Source organism: Bos mutus, chromosome 22, assembly GCF_027580195.1.
Source record: "Bos mutus isolate GX-2022 chromosome 22, NWIPB_WYAK_1.1, whole genome shotgun sequence".
Lineage (NCBI taxonomy): Eukaryota > Metazoa > Chordata > Mammalia > Artiodactyla > Bovidae > Bos > Bos mutus.
This window is the reverse complement of record NC_091638.1, coordinates 67,055,330-67,078,015: the sequence shown is the minus strand read 5'-3', so window position 1 is coordinate 67,078,015 and position 22,686 is coordinate 67,055,330. Positions and strand designations below refer to the sequence as shown.

The 22,686-nt window shown below is 45.2% G+C and overlaps 2 protein-coding genes and 1 long non-coding RNA gene across 10 annotated transcripts in view; 1 reads left to right on the top strand and 2 right to left on the bottom strand.

Annotated features, from left to right (window-relative positions):
• Nucleotides 1-214: 214 nt before the first annotated feature.
• LOC102284171 (RNA-binding protein 4B) lies at nt 215-10,007 on the bottom strand. Of its 6 annotated transcripts, none has more exons than XR_011461996.1 (5): nt 9,551-9,569; nt 8,762-9,185; nt 3,233-3,909; nt 1,464-1,685; nt 215-888 (listed from the first exon to the last, which is right to left on the bottom strand). XR_011461996.1 is itself a non-coding variant. In XM_005911761.3 (4 exons), the coding sequence occupies exons 2-3, from the start codon at nt 9,171-9,173 to the stop codon at nt 3,242-3,244; spliced, it is 1,080 nt and encodes a 359-aa protein (XP_005911823.3). In that variant the 5' UTR covers nt 9,174-9,185; nt 9,850-10,007; the 3' UTR covers nt 215-807; nt 3,233-3,241. The 6 variants fall into 6 exon arrangements, 4 of the variants coding, with proteins under 4 accessions (XP_005911823.3, XP_070216057.1, XP_070216058.1 ...); XR_011461997.1 differs by having other exon boundaries at nt 215-807; XM_005911761.3 differs by lacking the exons at nt 1,464-1,685; nt 9,551-9,569 and adding an exon at nt 9,850-10,007 and having other exon boundaries at nt 215-807.
• An 8,876-nt stretch (nt 10,008-18,883) lies between these two features.
• On the top strand, nt 18,884-20,634 carry LOC138984643 (uncharacterized). Its single transcript, XR_011461884.1, has 4 exons — nt 18,884-19,039; nt 19,505-19,611; nt 20,073-20,242; nt 20,346-20,634. It is a non-coding gene; the product is annotated as an uncharacterized lncRNA (long non-coding RNA).
• Nucleotides 20,635-20,694: 60 nt separating this feature from the next.
• Nucleotides 20,695-22,686, bottom strand: part of SPTBN2 (spectrin beta, non-erythrocytic 2) — a 40,658-nt gene continuing 38,666 nt past the window's right edge. For all 3 annotated transcript variants that reach the window (XM_070359218.1, XM_070359216.1, XM_070359217.1), the window contains 3 exons: nt 22,464-22,637; nt 21,938-21,980; nt 20,695-21,629 (listed from right to left, as the gene is read on the bottom strand). In XM_070359218.1, the coding sequence (XP_070215319.1) occupies nt 21,396-21,629; nt 21,938-21,980; nt 22,464-22,637 (451 nt within the window). In that variant the 3' untranslated portion in view covers nt 20,695-21,395. The remainder of the gene's footprint in view (nt 21,630-21,937; nt 21,981-22,463; nt 22,638-22,686) is intronic.

The window sequence follows — 22,686 nt, the reverse complement described above, 5'->3', positions numbered from 1 at the left end:
CCTGACCTCTAGGTGTAGCATACTTACTAATGTCTCAAGATGCTGGCTAATTCATCTCCACTCAGTGCTGAGGCTGTAGTACTTATCTCACTAAATACTTTTCATGTAAATTTCAGATTTCTGTTCTTCCACTGAAGTTTGTAGTTTGAGCACAACTGAGAAAGAACCAGAAGACATTTGTGGTAAATTAAGTCATACAAATACAAAAAGATACTTAAGTGTTAGAAACGTTTATTTGTCAAAATATATATATAAAAAAAAAAAAGTGGGAGAAGTGGAGTAAAACAAGGCTAAATTTCAGCTACTGCTGTACCACGATCACAGGTCAGACATAAAACAAAACAAAACAAACAAAACAACAACCAAAACCCCAATGGTCCTAGCAATTTCAGAAGATTAGCTTCAGTGTTAAGAGTCCAGAGCTAACAGAGAAGAGTAAAAGGTTGCTTGCCTCTACGTGGAAGGGAAAGGAGATGTTGCAGGTAGACAGGGAGAAGGGGTCAACTCCTAAGGAAAGCAAGATAAGAGGGATCCCACTGTACAGGAGAAAGGGGACGCCAACATAATCCTTACCTAGGGCTGCTCAGAGGCTGGGAACGAGAGGAACAGAAAGGCTACAGAGACTAGTACCAGGAGGAGAGAAAAGTGAATGTAGAAGAATTAAATTAAGAAAGAAAACATAGTTGGTCACAAACTCCTTTGTTTACTGAAACATGAAGCAATGGAAACATCCCGGCAAAGGGGACCGCGCGGAGCAAGTTCTCATATATGACCGCAGCCCGAGGGTTCAGTCCGCAATTATCCTACCTGAAAGAGAGCACAACACAAGAGGCTTACACAATGCCTGGAGAGCAGCTTGGCTCCGAGTACAAGGGCCCTGGTCCCGTCCTGTATTCCAGGGGGAAAAAGAACAGAACAAAACAAAACCAAGTCAGACTGGGTCAAAGTTACATCTCATGTAATTACCTTTCTACTATGGCTATATATAGGAGTCTACTTATATACAGAACAAGAAGCAATCTGTCTGGAAGACTGCTGTATTGGTGAGGAATGTATCTTTCTCATTTGTTTACCCATCTTTTAGGTAAAACTACTGTCACTGAAACCAAGGGCATACAGATACCAAGAACCATAATTTAATTTTTGGTTTCAAAAAATCAGAAGATGCTAGGTCTCAAATATGGTCAGTTATACTATTCTAAATATGTCTCATTTTAATCTTTCATATAAACACGTTTTCAGAAGTGACCATCATAAAGGGTTTCAAGGAGTGGTTCATTCATCCTCCAACACACCTGCATTACCACACTGTCACAGATTTAGAGTCCCAGTTACAGCAGTTCCTTTAGTTGACCAAATCTCCCTTACCAAAACAAGAGAAGAAACCCTAAATTCTCTAATTCTTCCATTGGTGATGGGAACGCCAGACACCAACGGCTGGGGGAAAAAGAAAGTTAACTCACACCAAGTTCCTCTACTTATTACAGACAAAGGGCCAAATCTTGGTCTTGATCTGTGCCAATCGACTTCAAAAGTTGTGACGTTCTTGAATCAGTTCTGCTAGGGTGAGACCCGAATTTGGATCCCCAACAGTTCTGGAGTATTTCATCCTGGCAGCCTCATTAACATCAGGCTCCTGGGACTGCAACCAACTCAGGGTTATTCAGTCCATATGAGGTTCATACCTGGAAGGTAAGTTTCTTTAACAGTCATCACTAAAAAGAGGTTAGTTGAACAACCACTGCTAGCAGTCAAAAACCACGTAAACATACCTTAGTAATATTTTACAGACCACATATACTATTTAATGTTCAACTTTGGAACACAGTTGAGAGAAATGTACAGTTATCTAGAAGACACCACCTTACTCTAGAGGCATATCCTCACTTCATGGAAGACCAGCAGCATTAAGAGATGAATGGCAGACTACACTAGTTGTTAAGACTATCTACTTGGTGCACATGGACACTCACTGCTACACAGGAGTCACAGCGCATCCCTGTCTTGTCACAGTCACACAGGATATAACATCACAGGTTCATACATTTGCTTCTCACTAAGCAAAAGGGAAAATTCCTGTCACTTGGTTTTCTTCTATTCATACATCAAAGAGGTCTGTTAAGAACCCTGGAAACTCGGTGGTAACTCAGTTTAACTTTCCTACTGGGCCTCCAGTTCTGCTGATGCTCAATTTCAAGGTACTAAGTATCAATCTCTAGATACTCCAATTATTCTTGACATTCCAACATCTTTGCTTACATTACCTAAAGGAGGAAAAATTAAACTGCCAGGGTTACCATCAATGGGATTTCATACACTTCAGAAAATTACCTGTTTAATCTAGCTCTTTACATGTTCTCAAACAAAAAAATCCCCCAAATTTGCTGGAAGCAATGGGAAGTGTCAGGCTCTTGAGAGTAGCATCATAAGCCATGCAGAAATACAGCTAAGTGCCCATGGAGAACAAGATGCTTACTATTAAGGAAGGGACCCACGGAATCCAGAGCAGACAGTGGCATCAAAACATTGCTTTCCAGCAAGTGTCTTGGAACTAAATGCCTAAAACTCAGAGGATTTTATTTGGCTTATATATTAGAAGAGTTTTTTCTGATAAAGGCTCATGAGCTAAGTAGTAGTTTTATTATTAAATTGGAAATCTGAAGTTACTTTAAATCCTCATTGGTGACATTAATTATTAACTTCTGAACCCGTACTCTTCCACGTACATCACAGTGACTTTTGTGGTGGAAAGAGAAAGTGGTTTTGGACTCAGGTAGGCCTGACTATGAATTCTGGCTTTACCTCTCAATCACCAGATGACATCAGACAAAGCACTTAACCTCTCTGGGCCTTAGGTTCCTTTCTCCATAAAAGGAAATGTCTTAAAACCTCGCTGTATCATTGGACAATGTATGTGCAAAGAGTACTCAAGTGTTCTCTTCAACTATGTTTCCTGTAACCTGGATCTGCTTACATTTGATTAAAGAACAATATCCTAATAATCTGAGTTGTTGTTTTCCCGGGATGGACAAGTTGGTTGGAGTTGTAAACGAAGACCTCAACAGGCCAAATGAAGCTCTGGCCTAGAGAAATATTTAAGACTAAAATGCAGTGACTACCTTTTGGATACTGTCCTGACAGCAAACAGGTGGCTTTAGCCTCCTCTATGTGGCAAGGTCTCCTTTCTGGGGAACTAAGTGGACTCTCTTAACCACACCCACCCCACTCTCACCTCCAGTTTTTAAAAGGCTGAGTACCGTGCTCGGTCCACATACTGCTCCCGTTCATACCGGGCCATGTCATACAGAGAATTCCGTGCAGCTGCTGAAGCCTGAGACAGCTCGCTCTCTGGCCCATAACCGTAGCCCTCTCCGACCGTGGGGAGTACAGCTGCACCACGACGCAGGGGGCTCCTGTCCCTTCCGTAATAGGAGGAAGTGGTGGCAGCGGCAGCAGCCATAGCAGCCGAGGTGGCAGCAGCGCCTGAGTTTGGCAACAGGTGTCTGTCGTAGGGATCAACGGAAGTGGAGTTGAGGTGACTGGTCACTGCTGTGTTCTGGACTTGAGGCAGATGAGACATGGTCTGCTCTGCATAGTTGTACGCGGAAGCTGCTGCTGCTGCTGCCACTGCCTCGTAAGAGCGGACTCGGTAACGCTTATAGTAGTCAAGTGCTCCGTATGCGTCGTTGTAATACACGGATTCCCCGTAGCCCATGGTGTAAGGTGTGCGCACCGCTCCATACTGTTCATTATACTGCTCAGTAAAGTCCGCCACACGGCCCGAACGATCTACTGGACACTCTTTGGACCAGTGCCCCTCTTTCCCACACCGATAGCAGCCACTCTGGTCTCCCATCCCAGGGGCAGTGCGAAGCCGGCTGGTGGACAACTGCACGTGCATTCGTTTGCCTTTAGGAAATAGATGTAAGAAGATTTATTATAACTCATTAACCTTCCTTGTCTTCCCCAAAATCAACTAGTTGGCAAAAGACACACAAACATACAAACACACACTCCTACAACCCTATTTCAACAATCCCCTCCAAAAAAGAAGCTGAAGTTTTAACAGAGGAGACTTAGAAAATCTGAGTCCTCAGAAACCAGTCAATACTTTCTACTTACACCAGTAGACCGGGATTCCCTCCTACTTCCGTCTCCAAGACTTTCTTCTCCCCAGCACAGCAATTGAGAGTTTCCACTTTTCAATACTATTATCAAAACCTGACAATTTTTCCAAATCAAATATCCAACACCACCTCAGTTATGGTCTGCGTAGTAAAGCATCTTACCAACCTCTCACTGATGTACTCAGGGCCACATAAGGCCTAACCATGTACTGCAGCTTAAAAAACCACAGCATACGCTGTCTGTCTTGTTTCTTCCAGCCGTTTTTGTAAGTGTCACCAGAAGGCTATGCTGGGTACACAAATCATACCTGGCGCATCATCTGCTTCAACTCCAGGACCTCTTAAGAGTTAGCTGTAAGACCTTCCAGACTTCAACCCCACCCCCACATTGCTTTTTAAGCAAAGGTGAATCCACGCCTGCTGTGGAAAGAAAACCATCTACCCAGGTCTCTCAGCAGCAAGAGATGGTTCTTGAAGCGGTACTGGTTTCTTAGGGACAGTGTGTTTTCATACAATGGAATGATTGGCATTTCATCCTGTTATGCAGTAAACTACATAAACCTGTAAACAGTTCTTTACAGGGAATTGTCTACTTGTTAGAAAAATGCAGCACTGGGCTAAAGGCTTCAGGGCACCCGTACAAACAAGCCACATCCATACTTGCAGGAAATGACCAGCACAGGAACAGCTAAGAGAAGAAACAATCTTTGCCCGGGCTTGTGTACAACCAAGCCCAGGGACCCTTGCTAATGAAAGCATCCGAGGTCTTTAAAAGCAGTTTGAGAAAAGGCATATTCTTGGCAGCATTTGGTGCCAAACTGCCTAAGACTTTGGAGATCAAGTCAATGCTTTACAGATCATAGCCAAAAGCAGCCAGTACAGATGGAGAGGAACTGGGGCTTTGCATCACTAAAGGGCTGCTCAGGACAAATCCCCCCTCCGCGATCAGCAGGTTGCTCTCTCTATAACAGACCTTGTTCTGGATGCAGCTATGCGGTAGGAGGCCTCGTGCTCCACCATCCTGTTGGAAACAGCCCGATTCAGGACGGCAGCCAGAACAGCGCCATGCACTGACCCTGAGAGGGGAGCGGGTTAGTGCGGTAACATCACTTTAGTCAAACTCAGTTCTGCCCGACGTCCAACATTCCTACCACCCCAGTTTCTAGTAGCTGCTGCCTCAAACTTAAAACCCTTTCTTTAGCAGAAACAAAGGTGCTCAGGTTTTTACTTCCAGCTGCTAGTAGAGAGGCAGCACCCACCATAAACACTGATAAGTCAGCAAGATACCAAACAGCAATTTAATATGAAAGCAGCATTTAGCCATCCCATTATTTTCAGATACAGATACTCCCATTCTTAGAAGTTATTACAGGTCAAATGCTAACTGTGCTTAGAACAGAAGCACACGGAGTTTTGCCCCAACTTATATCCCAAATGTAGAACTCCCTATAATTTGTACTGGAGGGATTACAAGCTACTTGGCTTTCAAACATGCATGGTGACATTAAACTTGTGTGATAGACACAAACTGTTTCAATTCTGAAGTCAGTGTAACCATGCCAATCTAAAAAGCAGCCAATCCAGAGACCTAGAAGTACATTTTCAAGGAAAATATGTAACTTAGTCCTTTACAGATTATGGGTCCATTTTTTTTGAGAAACAAAACCCAGTGATTTTTTCCCCCTTGATGTTTCTATTACTACATACAATCTCCACCACTGCTTTTAGAGTGGAATTCAGAAGTTTATAAACATCTGTAGTAGCTGTAAAAAGGATTCAGGTAAACAACTCTTTAAAAAAGATCTACAACAGAAGTGATAGATTTTTTTCACATGATCTTTCCAAAGGTGGTAACCAGGCATTTAATTTAAATTTCCTAAAATTCTTATAATTGAAATATACTGTGCTTCTTTATTACCTTAAGGAACTAATGCAAAGAAAACTGAAAGAAGATTAAATTCTACTACTCTACTACACTTGGAGAGGCCAAAAGCTTAAAAATTTTCTGAAATCTCCAAAAAAATTACTGAGGTATGTTGCCAACATTTCCCAGAAAACCAGCCTCCACCGCCCACAAGTGTTTTCTTTTGAAAGAAAGAGGTGGGCAACCTGAGATCCTCAATGCTGAGCTCCTACCAAGTAACAGGACCCAGAGATTAGGGATATAGCTTGATATACAACTGTACTCCAATTTAATGTTTATTTACACATTGGTTAAAAACAAAACACATAAACTCATATAACCAGCTTCCCAGCTCAGCTGCCTGAGTTATTACTTGGGAATAGCTTCTTCAGGGTCTTTCAATGCAAACTGCTTGCTAAGTCAGTAGCGGTTCAGTTCACTGCTGTTTATGGGGAGGAAACAGATCCCCAGAGACTCAGGTAAACTCAGATTTTGCTCCTTTCTTTTTAAGTCGTACAAGTCAGGACGCCTCAGTAGCAGCCATTAACATATAAAGGTTCAAAAGATGACCAAAGTGGCACTCTTAAGAGGTCCCCTTTATTAGGAGATGAGTAAAAAGGCTTTATGAAAAAAATGTGACAAATTGGTATCTAGATTGTATTTTCTGTAAGACTGCAACTTATTATCCAATGCTAAACTTTCTCTTGTCATCTGGAAAAAAAACAGAGCTGGTTATAAAAATGTCTGTACGTAAAACATAACGAAAAGTTGGGTGCTTTCTCTAGAGGGCCCAGGCTAAGAACATGAAAACCAAATAAAGGATACTTTTTTTCCCCCCAATAATGACGTTTAAAAAAATCTCATGGATCATTGTGTTATTACATCCTGAATGAAACCCACTGTATTAAAACACATTTCTTTCAAGCCAACCCCCTCTCAATTAACTGACGTCCATATACCTATTTCTGATCCTATTCTTTTACTCAATAGCATATTAAAAAGGTAAAGACAAGCAGTATTATACTAGAACATCGCTGCAGTTTGTACCAGACTTTAACTGCATTCTTTCACATTTTGCTTGTTACCTATCAAGAGAGAACTCCCATTTCCTCCAACACTGTCCATTCATGATGCCCTCCTTCATCCAATGAAAATAATTCAGGGTATTTTTAAAGGTATCTGAAGCGCAACAGCTTTCCAAAATAATAAAAGAAAACCAAATATAAATGAGGAAAGGTATTACATTTTAAAGCTTCTAACCATCATAGAAACATTTGTTGTTGCGAACACCACTCACCTTTTATCACACAGTGCTTTACTGTCAAAGCACTTTCACATCTATTGCCTCATTCTAGCCTCACTACCGTCCTGTGAGGGAGGTACGGCAGGGATCATTATAACTCTATTTTACAAGTGGGGAAAATGAAGCACAAAGAGGTTAAAACGCTTGTCCAAGATCATATGACAAGTAAATGGTAGCAAGTCTACAATTTTTGCCCTGTGCTTTAAAGAGCAGCTAAAAGCCAGGACACCACTGGCTGAAGCCAGAAATATCTGATGTATTATTTGCAATCTCTACTATCTGCAAACTTTCTTACCCTTTTCTGGTCAACTTTTCCTCTTCTCCATTTCTTTTCTGTTCTCTAGGTTTAGTAGAGGACCCTTAAGTACGTCTTTACAACCCTTTTAAGGGTACTCAGAGAAAAAAAATGATCTTAATTTATAAACCTGAAAAGTGGATGTAAACATGTGGTCTAAGATGACACTATCAACAAAAAGCTTGTAGAACAGCGCTGTACGACAGAACTTCCTGTGATGATGTAAATGTTCTGTATCTGCACCGATACAGTCACCACTAGCCTGTATGGCTTCTGAGTACTTGAAATGTGTGCAGCACAACCGAGAAACGGAACTTTAAAATTTATTTAATTTCAACTTAATAGCTACACGGGGCTAGTGGCTACCATATCAGCACAGTTCCAGAGAGTCTTCAACCTCCTGTAGTACTAATGACAACGTATGTACTTTTATTAATGATATAAATAATTCGATATGACACTCTAATAGGAATCTTCTCAGAGGCAGAACCGTAATTCCCATTCAACCTAACATTTTTAGAAATGTCCTTTTTTCCCTTTAGGATTAAATAATAGTATGTGGAGCAGAATACATAGCACAGTTTTTGACTCTGCTCATATAGTTCATCACATACTGAACAAATTTGAGTACTCAAAAGATAACCCCCCAAAATCAGATTCACCACCCAGATTCATAATACAGAGATTCTTAAAGATGTCTTTGTTCTTTCCCATCAGGGCCCATTGCCCAGGGCAGTAAGGAGTATAAGCCCTATGCATTTAAACTCTCAAACATATAAGGCTTCCTCATCCTAACAAAAGCAGCAAGTAAGCCACAGACCTTTATCCTCTTCTCCCATTTGCAGATTAAACTTCCAACAGCACCCAAATGAATGACGCTTGCAGAAAAAAGTGACCTACTGTTTGTGATTCTACAAAGTTGAGAAACATCTTGGCAAATCTGAAAAGGAGAAGTGTTTGCTTCTCCAAGAGTTAAGTTGTGTTTAAGCATGGTAAACATACAATCGTTCTATTATTTCCAGCTAAAGTAGAATGGAAGACACCACCCTGCCAGCCCCATGGTCCTGTGTTCTTGCCTCTGTCTACACCTAGACCCCACTCGGTTTTGCCACCCAGGCCCCAGAGCAGTTCACCTTGAAACTCTGTGTTGTCAAGGCCCCTGATGGCCTCCACTGCATCCTCAGCCCGCTCCATGTGTACAAAGGCATAATCTTTCACGATGTCACATTCGATAACTGGACCGTACTCCTCAAACTTGGCCCGGAGCTCTTGGTTGGTACAAGTAGGACTGATGTTGCCTACATGCAACTTGGTTGAAGCTTTGCTCTTATTCTTGCTGGCTTCCACGTTGATGTTCACCCCGTGCAGCTTGTAGTGGTGCAGGTTGCGGATGGCATCCTCGGCCGCCGTCTTGTCCTCTATGTGCACAAAGCCGTAGTTCTTAATGATGTCACATTCCAGCACCTTCCCATACTGCTCGAAGAGTGAGCGGATCTCCTGCTCTGTGGCCTCCCGGGGCAGGTTTCCGATGAACAGCTTCACCATCCTGACAAGAGCCTGAAAGAAGAAGAAAGGAGATTTTCAGAAGTTAGAGGCGAAAGTTTCAATGCACTGCATTTTGGATTAATCCTCCTAAGTTCTTGGCACCTTCAAGATGCTCACACAGACGTTCCTTCTTTTTTCAGTAGCGGGAGAAAGGTTAGCTCTTAAGGAGTAGTGTGAGCTGTGTGTAACACGCGAACGGGTCGGTTGTCAGCATGCATTGCATAGTCCCTCGTGGAATAAGGCGCATTTTAAGTAACAGGGTTAGCTTGATATACTCCTGTTTTGGGGCAGGTAAGAGAAGAATCCAAATGTGGGGAAAAGGCATACATATATCTAACTGTCCCTCGTAACGAGGTTTTGGAGGGAAATCTGTGTACCTCTCTTCCGTGAAGCATCACCGTTCAAAATACTTTTAAGAATAAAAAGGCCCCCTCTGCCCCAACTGGGAACCCCCACGCCCGCCCTGGCGACCCAACTCCAGTGCCTTCTCCCCAACAAAGACTCGACTCGACCCCTGCCCCGCCCCCTCCGGAGACCCGGCCCCGCCTCCTCCCGTTGTCTTCCCCGGACCTCCCGCACCAAGAGAAGAAACCCAAACCCTGGGCCATCCCCGTCCGCCAGAGGCCCGGCGGCCCGGCTCTCAGGCTCCCCACACACCCACAAGAACCTTGCGCACCTCCGGGTGGCAGCAGCGCTGGCGGCGGCTCCCGCGTCAGAGAGAACCCTACAAAATGGCGACGGCCGCTCAAACCTCGGCGCGACCGGGCCTTTCTCGCGCGCCACCTGACGCACGCGCGAGTGCGCGCTGCCCACCCCCTCCTCACCCTCGCGGGAGCCAGGCGACCAATCCCGCGGCCGCGTACAAATGGCTGCCCCGGGCTCGGCTCCCAGTCGCCCCGATACGGGGCGGGGCCCGCTGCTGTCGGCGCGGCGGAGCGGAGGTCAGCCCGCCCCCTGGCCCGGCTAGCCAATCAACACCTTGGACGGTGGTGTGGGTGGGGGTCGGCGCTCACGCGTCAGAAGGCTCTGGGCGCAACCACTGCCTTGGTGAAATCGGAAGCCCGGGAGTCATAGTCGATCATAATGGATCTATTCACAATGGATCGTGCTATTGGGCCGTGTCGGGGGGGCGGAGGTGGGGAAGGACGGCCGCCGCTGATGACAAAGGGTTATCCCACTGAGTCCCCGATAAGCGGGTTTTCTTAGCAATCGGCCAGCCTGTATGGTAGCTTGGGGCAACATTTTAGGAATACAGGTGGGCCACATTTCAAGCAAACCTGGCTTTTTTTTTTTTTTTTTTGGTAGAGCTTTGTAAGATAATTAAAAAAATTTTAATTGCAAACATGTACTTCATTGGTGAGGAAACAGAACCGAAGATGGCAGAGCTGAGATAGCTCGTAGAGGCATTCTATCCAGGCTACTCTCAAATCAGTTGGGTTTTGTTTGTCACATACACGAAGGCTGGTTTTCTCTCCCTAGCTAGAGAATTAAGTTCTAATTATGTGTCCTTAACAGTTCCTGATTCGTGGTGAGCACACCAACGAATGCTTGGTATAAGAGAATCAGAGAGGTTTCTTGTTTTGGGGACAGGCCAGGGTCTCCACCTCCAGACCAAGCTGCTGGAGGACAGGGCAACTGACCGGGGCATTTTCCAGCTTTCAGAATTCAACTGTGGTCCAAGGGCACCTCCTGCTGGCAAAAAGGAAGTTACTAAGGGGGATTACTCACTGACACCTTTGGACAAAGAATAGACGTTTATGGAGATTGATGGACTTAGCTTATCTCCAAGTAGAGCATGCCAGGATGTTTGTCCAGTCACCATTCCTCCTTGGTATCTTTTCTGATACTATCAGGCACAAACTGCATGCTGTCCTCTTCCTCTCCAGCTACTCGGTTACATTTCTTTTACTGAATTCTTTGTTTTCCACCAATTTCAGAAGAGGCACTGTTCTTCCAATTCTGATAACATTCATGCTTATCTCCCACCTAATTCTATTTAACCCTCCCCTTGAGTAGCCATCATGGTCAACAAAAGAGTCCGAAATGCAGTACTTGGATGCAATCTCAAAAACGACAGAATGATCTCTGTTCATTTCCAAGACAAACCATTCAATATCACAGTAATCCAAGTCTATGCCCCAACCAGTAACGCTGAAGAAGCTGAAGTTGAACGGTTCTATGAAGACCTACAAGACGTTTTAGAACTAACACCCCAAAGAGATGTCCTTTTCATTATAGCGGACTGGAATGCAAAAGTAGGAAGTCAAGAAACACCTGGAGTAACAGGCAAATTTGGCCTTGGAATACGGAATGAAGCAGGGCAAAGACTAATAGAGTTTTGCCAAGAAAATGCACTGGTCATAACAAACACCCTCTTCCAACAACACAAGAGAAGACTCTACACATGGACATCACCAGATGGTCAATACCGAAATCAGATTGATTATATTCTTTCCAGCCAAAGATGGAGAAGCTCTATACAGTCAACAAAAACAAGACCAGGAGCTGACTGTGGCTCAAACCATTAACTCCTTATTGCCAAATTCAGACTTAAATTGAAGAAAGTAGGGAAAACCACTAGACCATTCAGGTATGACCTAAATCAAATCCCTTATGATTATAGAGTGGAAGTGAGAAATAGATTTAAGGGCCTAGATCTGATACATAGAGTGCCTGATGAGCTATGGAATGAGGTTCGTGACATTGTACATGAGACAGGGATCAAGACCATCCCCATGGAAAAGAAATGCAAAAAAGCAAAATGAGTGTCTGAGGAGGCCTTACAAATAGCTGTGAAAAGAAGAGAAGCGAAAAGCAAAGGAGAAAAGGAAAGATATAAACATCTGAATGCAGAGTTCCAAAGAATAGCAAGAAAAGATAAGAAAGCCTTCTTCAGCGATCAATGCAAAGAAATAGAGGAAAACAAAAGACTGGGAAAGACTAGAGATCTCTTCAAGAAAATCAGAGATACCAAAGGAACATTTCATGCAAAGATGGGCTCAATAAAGGACAGAAATGGTATGGACCTAACAGAAGCAGAAGAGATTAAGAAGAGATTAAGAAGATATTAAGAATACACAGAAGAACTGTACAAAAAGATCTTCACGACCCAGATAATCATGATGGTGTGATCACTGACCTAGAGCCAGACATCCTGGAATGTGAAGTCAAGTGGGCCTTAGAAAGCATCACTATGAACAAAGCTAGTGGAGGTGATGGAATTCCAGTTGAGCTGTTCCAGGTCCTGAAAGATGATGCTGTGAAAGTGCTGCACTCAATATGCCAGCAAATTTGGAAAACTCAGCAGTGGCCACAGGACTGGAAAAGGTCAGTTTTCATTCCAATCCCAAAGAAAGGCAATGCCAAAGAATGCTCAAACAACTGCACAATTGCACTCATCTCACACGCTAGTAAGGTAATGCTTAAAATTCTCCAAGCCAGGCTTCAGCAGTACGTGAACCGTGAACTTCCAGATGTTCAAGCTGGTTTTAGAAAAGGCAGAGGAACCAGAGATCAAATTGCCAACATCCGCTGGATCATAGAAAAAGCAAGAGAGTTCCAGAAAAACATCTATTTCTGCTTTATTGACTATGCCAGAGCCTTTGACTGTGTGGATCACAATAAACTGTGGGAAATTCTGAAAGAGATGGGAATACCAGACCACCTGATCTGCCTCTTGAGAAATTTGTATGCAGGTCAGGAAGCAACAGTTAGAACTGGACATGGAACAACAGACTGGTTCCAAATAGGAAAGGGAGTACGTCAAGGCTGTATATTGTCACCCTGCTTATTTAACTTATATGCAGAGTACATCATGAGAAACGCTGGACTGGAAGAAACACAAGCTGGAATCAAGATTGCCGGAAGAAATATCAATAACCTCAGATATGCAGATGACACCACCCTTATGGCAGAAAGTGAAGAGGAACTAAAAAGCCTGTTGATGAAGGTGAAAGTGGAGAGTGAAAAAGTTGGCTTAAAGCTCAACATTCAGAAAACGAAGATCATGGCATCCGGTCCCATCACTTCATGGGAAGTAGATGGGGAAACAGTGGAAACAGTGTCAGACTTTATTTTTCTGGGCTCCAAAATCACTGCAGATGGTGACTGCAGCCATGAAATGAAAAGACGCTTACTCCTTGGAAGGAAAGTTATGACCAACCTAGACAGCATATTCAAAAGCAGAGACATTACTTTGCCAACAAAGGTCCGTCTAGTCAAGGCTATGGTTTTTCCTGTGGTCATGTATGGATGTGAGAGTTGGACTGTGAAGAAGGCTGAGCGCCGAAGAATTGATGCTTTTGAACTGTGGTGTTGGAGAAGACTCTTGAGAGTCCCTTGGACTGCAAGGAGATCCAACCAGTCCATTCTGAAGATCAGCCCTGGGATTTCTTTGGAAGGAATGATGCTAAAGCTGAAACTCCAGTTCTTTGGCCACCTCATGCGAAGAGTTGACTCACTGGAAAAGACTCTGATGCTGGGAGGGATTGGGGGCAGGAGGAGAAGGGGACAACAGAGAATGAGATGGCTGGATGGCATCACTGACTCGATGGACGTGAGTCTGAGTGAACTCTGGGGGTTGGTGATGGACAGGGAGGCCTGGCGTGCTGCGATTCATGGGATTGAGAAGAGTCGGACACGACTGAGCAACTGATCTGATCTGATCTGATCTTCCCTTCTTCTCTTCATCATTTCCAGTTTCTCTCTATAGTCAGACTTTTAAAACACCAGCGAGGGACCCCTTTGCCCATTTCTGAAATAGTTTTTACTCATCTTTGCTATGAATGATTTCTAGCTTGGATTTCTTCCCAGTGTTTCAGGATGGATTTTTGCAAACAGTGTGAACCCGCTGTTGCCCACCTTTATGCCTGTGTTTTGGGTTCTGTCTTCCTCTCCAATTGAGCAAGTTTTCTGAGGTTACCAAAACTAATATCCTTTTAACAGTTTGCACCCCTCTAAAATTTTTCGTTCGTTCACCATCCTTTCCTCCTGTGTTTTTATATTTTATACTGTTTCTCCTCATAGCTCTGACCATACTATTCCATCTTCTCCCCCATCTATTTCCCTATTCTTATCTATTCCCTTTTACCTCCCCTTCCCTTTCCCTCATTTTTTGAAAGTGAAAGCCGCTCAGTCATGTCCGACTGTTTGCAACCCCATGGACTATACAGTCCATGGAATTCTCCAGGCCAGAATGCTGAAGTGGGTAGCCGTTCCCTTCTCCAGGGGATCTTCCCAACTCAAGGATCGAAGCCTCATAGGCAAGCGTTAAATGAATTCAGAATGTATTATTTTGTGTTCTTTCAAGATACATATTTTTTTAAAAATTAAAGTATATTTACCATGTGTTAGTTTCTGGTATACAGCAAAGTGATTCAGTTGTACGTATACATTTACTCATTTTCATATTCTTTTCCACCTCAGGTTATTACAAGCTCTTTGTTTATTTGTCTTAGGTGTGGCATGAAGGATCTTTTTAGTGGGGCATGGAAACATTTAGTTGCAGCATGTAGGATCTCGTTCCCTGGCCAGGAATGGAACCCAGGCCCCCTCATTGGAAGCTCGGAATCTCAATCACTGGACCATCAGGAAGGTCCCTACAAGATATTGAATATAGTCACCTGTGCTATCCCTTAGAACCTTGTTTTTTGTCTACTTTATATATAGCAGTTTGCATCTGCCATTCCCAAACTCCTAATTTTCCCTCCCCTACCTTCCTCTTTGGTAACTATAAGTTTGTTTTCTGTAAGACACGTCTTTTTAATGCACATTTGCTTTTTCCATTACAAACAATGTTTCATTGTGGACATTTTCAAAAAGGCACAAATAGAGAATATTATGAAATCTCCTGGGCCCCTTACTCAGCTTTGACAATTATCAACATTTGCTCATCTGATTTCATGCAGCCCCTTTGCTTTGTGTGTGTGTGTGTTGGGGGCAGGTGAGCTAGAGTTTTTTTTAAGGCAAATTCCAGTCATATAGTCACCTATAAGTTTTTCACTAACTGCCTCTAAAAAATCAGCTCTAATTTTTTACGCTAATATCATCTGATCCTTATATTTAAATTTCTACTGGATTGTCCCAAGTATCTGTTTTTACATCTGGTTTCTCCTAATATGGATCTAAACAAAGTCCACCCTTGTTCATTTGGGTAAATTTTATTTGGGTAAATCTATGCAGCTGCTGCTACTGCTGCTGCTAAGTCGTGTCAGTCGTGTCCGACTCTGCGCAACCCCATAGATGGAAGCCCACCAGGCTCCTCTTTCTCTGGGATTCTCCAGGCAAGAACACTGGAGTGGGTTGCCATTTCCTTCTCCAATGCATGAAAGTGAAAAGTGAAAGTGAAGTCACTCAGTCATGTCTGACTCTTAGCGACCCCATGGACTGTAGCCTGCCAAGCTCCTCTGTACATGGGATTTTCCAGGCAAGAATACTGGAGCAGGTTACCACTTCCTTCTCCAAGGGGATCTTCCTAACCGAGGGATCAAACCCATGTCTCCTTCATTGGCAGGCAGATTGTTTACCACTGAGCCACCAGGGAAGCCCTGTATTATTGTGTGGTATCTAACTACTGAGCAATACTCCACAGTGTGCAGCTACCATATTTTATCTGTCTATCTCCCAGCATAGGACACTCACGTTGCTTCTAAATCCTTATTCTTGTTATAAATAAGCTTGCAGTTGACATCCTTATGTTAATTATGTGTACCCTAATAGATTGGTGTGAAAATTTGAGGGGAGTTAGGACTGGGATGGAATTTCTGGGTTGCTGAGTCATAGGGTATACATTAAACTGTTACCAACCAGGGTTCTTGGCTTTCTCCGATTAATAGAAATTGATCAGAGGTCAGACAAGAAATTCAGGCGAGACTTTACTGAGGCCCCTGTTGCAGCAGGGGGAAGTGAGAACAAACAGGTCCCCTTGCTGGCTTGCTCCCCAGGGAGGCGCAAGCTTGTTCTTTATATGGGGTGAGGGTAGGGGTGTGTCCAGGGGTTGGGTTGGAGGGATGGCTTAGGTGTTTTGCCCCCTCCTTAGGTGGTGCAATGGCGCCCCACTCCAGTACTCTTGCCTGGAAAATCCCATGGATGGAGGAGCCTGGTGGGCTGCAGTCCATGGGGTCGTTGGGAGGTGGACATGAATGAGCGACTTCACTTTCACTTTCATGCATTGGAGAAGGAAATGGCAACCCACTCCAGTGTTCTTGCGTGGAGAATCCCAGGGATGGCGGAGCCTGGTGGGCTGCCTTCTATAGGGTCACACAGAGTCAGACATGACTGAAGCGACTTAGCAGTAGGTGGTGTTGAGTGCAGGGAGCATGGGCAGTATCCTGCTTTTGCTTTTTGCTTCAGGCACCTCAAAAGTGGCAGTTGGGTTTTTTGGTCTCTTTGTATCTTTTTGGCCCAGAATTTGCCCAAATTGTGCCTGCACGCAGTTATTTTTAGTGTCATCTGAGGAGAGTTGTGTCCAGGCACAAGCACTGTAGCACTGCAGCAAAAGGTCCGGGATCCCAGGACTGTCTCAGAACTAACTTGACTAAGTAGTGTCAGGTTGTCCTCTGGAAACCAGTCTACCTCCCACCCGAGGGATCCTGCATCTCAGTGTCTCTGCCAGTGTTGGACATGATCCAGTTTTCTAATTTTTGCCAGGTATAAAATGCTGTATCATTGTTGCTTTAATTTGCATTTCTCTCATTACTAATGATCCTAAACATCTCTTGTTTCTCTTGAGTTTGGGAGGTTTACTCTTCTGTAACTTTCCTGTTTATATCTTTTCCCCATGTTTCTTGTCAGGTTACAGTCTCTTTTTTGTTGCTGATTTGCAGGATTTTCTTGTCTATTCTAGATATTCTAGATATTACTCTAGATATTACTCGTTTTGAGGCAGGAGGTAGATGGATCTCTCTGTAGTAAAGTGATAGGGGATTCATTCCCTGTGGACTGAAACTCCAAGACAAGACTAGCAGGACAACTAAGGGAGAAGGCTGGGCCCTGCGCAGAACACATGTTTCTCATTTTCGAAGACAGGAGACCTCTATGACCACACACACGCAGAAAGGCTCCTTGGAGGTCAAAGGGGAGTGATGTCAAGGGATGCTCTACCCACAGGCCTTTGCGGTAGAATCCATGGGAGGATCCTGAGATGCACAAAATATGGACTGTGAACCAGGCAAATCAGAATGACTGGCCAAAGGAAATCTGAAGGAAACGTCCCATAAAAGTAATTCAAACTGCCACAAGGATGCAACTCAGCAACATGGTCTCTGAGTCCACTTGTGTTCCCGTTGTCAGTCAGTTCAGGTGCTCAATTGTGTCCGATTCTTTGCGACTCAATGGACTGCAGCACACCAGGCTTCCCTGTCTGTCACCAACTTACTCAAGTTAGGGTTACTGAGTTATGGAGCTTACTCAAACTCATGTCCATTGAGTCGGTGATGCCATCCAACCATCTCACCCTCTGTTGTCCCCTCTCCTCCCACCTTCAATCTTTCCCAGCATCAGGGTCTTTTCCAATGAGTCAGTTCTTCACACCAGGTGGCCAAGGTATTGCAGCTTCAGCTTCAGCATCAGTCCTTCCAATGAATATTCAGAACTTATTTCCTTTAGGATGGACTGGTTGGATCTCCTTGCAGTCCAAGGGACTCTCAAGAGTCTTCTCCAACACCACAGTTCAAAAGCATCAATTCTTTGGCGCTCAGCTTTCTTTATAGTCCAACTCTCACATCCATACATGACTACTGGACAAACCATAGCTTTGACTAGACAGACCTTTGTTGGCAAAGTAATGTCTCTGCTTTTGAATATGCTGTCTAGGTTGGTCATAGCTTTTCTTCCAAGGAGCAAGCGTCTTTTAATTTTATGGCTGAAGTCATCATCTGCAGTGATTTTGGAGCCCAAGAAAATAAAGTCTATCACTTTCCATTGTTTCCTCATCTATTTGCCATGAAGTGATGGGACTGGATACCATGATCTTCGTTATTTGAATATTGAGTTTTAAGCCAACTTTTTCACTCTCCTCTTTCACTTTCATCAAGAGGCTCTTTAGTTCTTCACTTTCTGCCATGTATTGTACCCTTTTCCTCCTAATAGAAACACGTTACCTTTTTCATTACTTTCTGTCTTTGTGGGAATTCTTTTCTGCAAAGCTGAAGCGCCAGGGCCCTTGTCACTGACCATTGGTCTAGTGGCTAGGATTTGGTGTTCTCACCGCTGCGATCCAGCCTCAGTCTCTGGCTGGGAACCCAAGCCCCACTCCAAGCTGCTGCAGGCTGAGGTCACCAGAGGTCAGTTTCAAGTATCTTCTCTCATCCTATCTAATTATTAATTTTGTCCATGGAGTCCTTCATTGAACAGAAATCCTTAATTTGTTTATGTGATTGACAATCAATTTTTGCCTTAAAGTGTGTGCTTTTGAAGTTTTGTACAGAATGGCCTTTTCTGTCCCCTTGGGTCATAAGTATATTCTCCTACATTTTCTTCTATTAACATTAATGTTTTTACCTTTCACATTCAGGTCTGTATGTAGTCCATTTAGAGCAGTGCTATCCAAATAGAAATATAATGTGAGAAACATACACAAAATTTTCTAGTAAACACATTTAAGAAACAAAAGGAAATAGTTGAAATTGACTTTAATATTTTTGAGATCCAATATAGCTAAAATATTGCAATGTATCATCAAATACAAATTATTGAGATGTTTTAAATTCTTTTTTCCTTTTCAGTCTTCAAAATCCAGAAAGCATTCTACACTTAGAGCACACCTCAGTGGGACTAGCCAGATTTCACACGCTCAGTGGCTGCACGTGACTCGTGCCTGCCACACTGGTCAGCACATATCTCGAGTTTGCCCTTGGAAGTGGGGTTAGGTAAGAATGCAAACATTTTCCTCTAAATAATTAATCCATTTTTGTCTGTCCCTATTTCCCCATTGATTCGTGGAGCCTTCGTTATTGTATTTTTGTGCTCTAATCTGCTTCATATCCACCACTGCTCCATTCCATTCTCTCATCCTTCCTGGAACTTTCGTCCACTCGTTTCCGAAGGTGTCTCCCTTACGAGACTTAACTTCCTGACTTTATGCTTATCCTCTTCTACGTCCTGTCCTTAACGATTCGTGGACTCAGGTAGCTTCAGCTACCGTGTATGTAAATGCTCAAACCGTATTTTTATTACATCTCCACTCACTGTGTCTGACTGCATTCTGCAGGACTGCTTCATTTGGCTGCCCTGTTTACGAGTTAAAACGCTAATTTCTCCACTGTTTTCTCACCCTAATACACGTTTTTTCCCTTCTAAAATCTCCAATTATTGCTTTCTCTCCCAATGCCTAGGCTTGCCACCAAGGAGTGCATCCACCCAGCCTCCCCGAGCACCCCACAATGTGTGACTTTCTCTTCCTACAGTGGAGATCTCAGTTATACCTGGAGAACAAAAGAAGGTATCCGTGTAGTGCTGATGTCTCACGACAGAGTGTTCCAGTTATGTTATCACATGTCTGCTTTTAAGTACTGAGTCTGCTCTTCTTGAGAGAAAGTGGTAATTATTCTGTGAGCTGTCTAATCTACTACAGCTCATGTTTGGGAACTTTCTGGGCCTGCACACACCTGACCCTGTCTTTATCATGGCTGATGGGAGGGTCTGCTCAGCTAGGGCCCTTGGCCTACTATGCTAATGATGGGGCTTGCTTTCCTGGAAAGATCTCTGAGCCCCGAAAATGGTTGTTTGTGTATAGATGGGAAACAATGAAAGAGCAAAGCTTTTCCTATAGGAGGCCACCAAGGCAAATACTATTGCCCTGAAACCTTCAGTGGCCGAGCCAGAGACCACGGGGAAAGTCATCGACTTTAATACCTCACTGGATCTAGAATACACTTTCCTGTGTGTTTGTTTTGCACTTAGGACGTGCCTCATGGCTTCCCAGGGTGATACCATTCTATTGGTCAGTGGATTGAGAACCTGAACTCCCTTGACCCCTTATTGGGGTCCTCTCCATCGAGACAGAAGGCGAGGCCAGTAATCACTGCCTGTATCCACTTTCCACCGTCAGGCGGAGCCGTGGCTGATACTAGGTGTGACAGGGCTCTACTGCCTTCCATTTTTTTAAAAATATTTACTTATTTGGCTGTGCTAGGTCTTACTTGTGACACATGGGATATTCAATCTTTGTTGCAGCATATGGGATCTAGTTCCCTGACCAGGGACCAAACCCAGGCCCCATGCATCGGGAGCATGGCACCTTTGCTACTGACCCACTAGGGAAGTCCGCCGCCTTCCATTTTTGAAAACAGTTGGGAGGATCATGAGTGAAGAAAGTTGTGCACCACAGCAGCGGTCCTGCAGTGCCTTCTAACGTGGATACTGCTTGTTAACGTCATGGAGAACTTCTCTGGTCTAAAAAGAGGCTTGACACTGGTCAACCCAGCAAAGTGGCGGCCATTACCATGGGGAAATGAGACCATGGTAGGGAGGCTCACAGACTAATATGGTTCTTGGTGGGCTTGGATGCTGGTGGACACCTGACACACAGGAGATCTGGGCCAGAGGGAAGGACTTGGGCACGGCTAGAGAGGTCTGTGGTCAGGAAATCAAAGACACCCAGAGGCAGTAAGAGAAGCTGAGCTGTTTAATCACCTCCTTGGCCAGACTCAAGGCTGTGGTTGGCCCCAAACAACTCACACTTGGAAGCTGTCGAGAGTTGCCGGAGATAGAGGGGCTGCTTGAGTCAGAGGACGAGGGAGGATGGGAAGGGGCAGCTTCAGAGTTTCTGACCCATCATCTGGCAATCTAGCCCCCAGGTCCTGCTTCCGCTCTGAGAGGTTCCTGGCTGGTCCCCAGGGGCGAGGACTGGATGGCATGCCCTAGCTGTGGTGGGAGAAGGACCCTGGGCAGGGGAGCCATTCCCCACATGGCCTCGTAGAGGGTGTGGCGCTGCCTGCGCCCGTGGTGGGGACAGAGGCGTAAGGCTGGGGAAAGAGGGGAGGGGGAGGAGTGGAATTGGGGGTTGCCTGCGCCCCACCACCAGTCTAGAATTAAATAGCAGATAAGAAGGGTTGCCTTTGGGAACACTGACTTGTCCCCAGAGACAGTTCCTGGTGATGGGCTGACCTTGGCAACAGACCCTAGCAGCAGGCAGTTGTCCTGACAAGAGGGTGATCCTTGTCCACGGTCCCTGGCAGTTTCCTGGACAGAGGGAGGCAGTTGGCCTGGGAGTCTCGCCCCCAACTACTTGTTCTTCTTGAAGAAGCTGAAGCGCTTTTCTCGCTCTCGTTCTCTGCCATCCTTGCTGCGAAGCACGACAGGTCCCTCAGCCCCGGCCGGTGACACCGGGGGCATGGTCATGGCCCGGGTCATGCCCCGCGTGGCACTGGGCACCGCTGGCTCTTCAGGCTCTCCGGAGGCGGAGGACGCGGCGGCAATGGCTGCATTCACCACCCTCAGCCACGAGCTCATCTCTGCCTGCAAGGGGCGCGGAAAGACACCTGGTCAGCTTGGAGGCTGTGCTACTGGCGGCTGTGGCTCGCACTCAGTGGGGAAGGGTAAGAGAGGAGGCAGAGATGCCTGCCCCATCTCTCTGGAGAAAAAGACCCCTTTAAGGGAGGGAACATGTTTTGGTGCAGCCTTCACAAACATCCAGTTGGCACAATGTGGGTTGTCCGACATCAAAGAAGGAAACACTTCAGACAAGCAAAACGAGAGAGAGGTGAGGAAATAAAGAGTACATCTGAAGGGCTCCAAGGCAGCACAGAGGGAAGGGGACAGCTCACCTCATCCTTGGCCTGGAACAGATATTCCTTCCCATCTTGTAAGCTGTTGGGAAAGAGAGAAAACTCAGGGCAGAGCTGAGACTCTGACCGGCCAGCTCAGGGCTGGCAAGACGGCCTTATCCTCCAGAGACCAGATGGGAGAACAGCCTCAGATGCTCAGAGCCAACTCGTCTAGACCCTTTCTGCACCTTCTTCCGAGTCTCAGGACCGGGGGTGGGGCCAAAGCAGCTCCTTCCTGATTGGCTGCTGAGGACAAGGGCACGCTCACTTCTGCCCCTGGTGACTGGCAGGCAGGGGCAGGCCCGCGGGGGCCTCGGAGACAGGGCAGTGCCCGCATCCTGCTGACAACTTTCCCCTGCTGTATATTGCTCAGCTTGACAGGCTTGCGCCGTGGTGCTCCCGCTACCCTGCGTGTGAGCACAACCAGAGCCCCCGCCTCTCCCTCGTCGATGTTGCTGTTCCCAAATGCCTGGCCCAGTGCCCTCGCGGCTGTATCACTGGGAGCCTCCCTCCTGTCCATTCCTACCCCAGCTTGAAGACATGCTTGCGCTTTCGATAATCAAAGGCCACGCTGCCCTGGGCCCTGGCCAGGCTGACAGGCACTTCTCCATGGTACGGCACTCCTGCACTGGCTGCCTTCGCATCCTTGTAAAAGCCAAGGCTCCCGCGCCGCAGGACACAGTACACATTCTGCCACGACCTGGGGGTTGGGGGGTGGGGAACGTGGTGCAGGTGAAGAGGAAACGCAG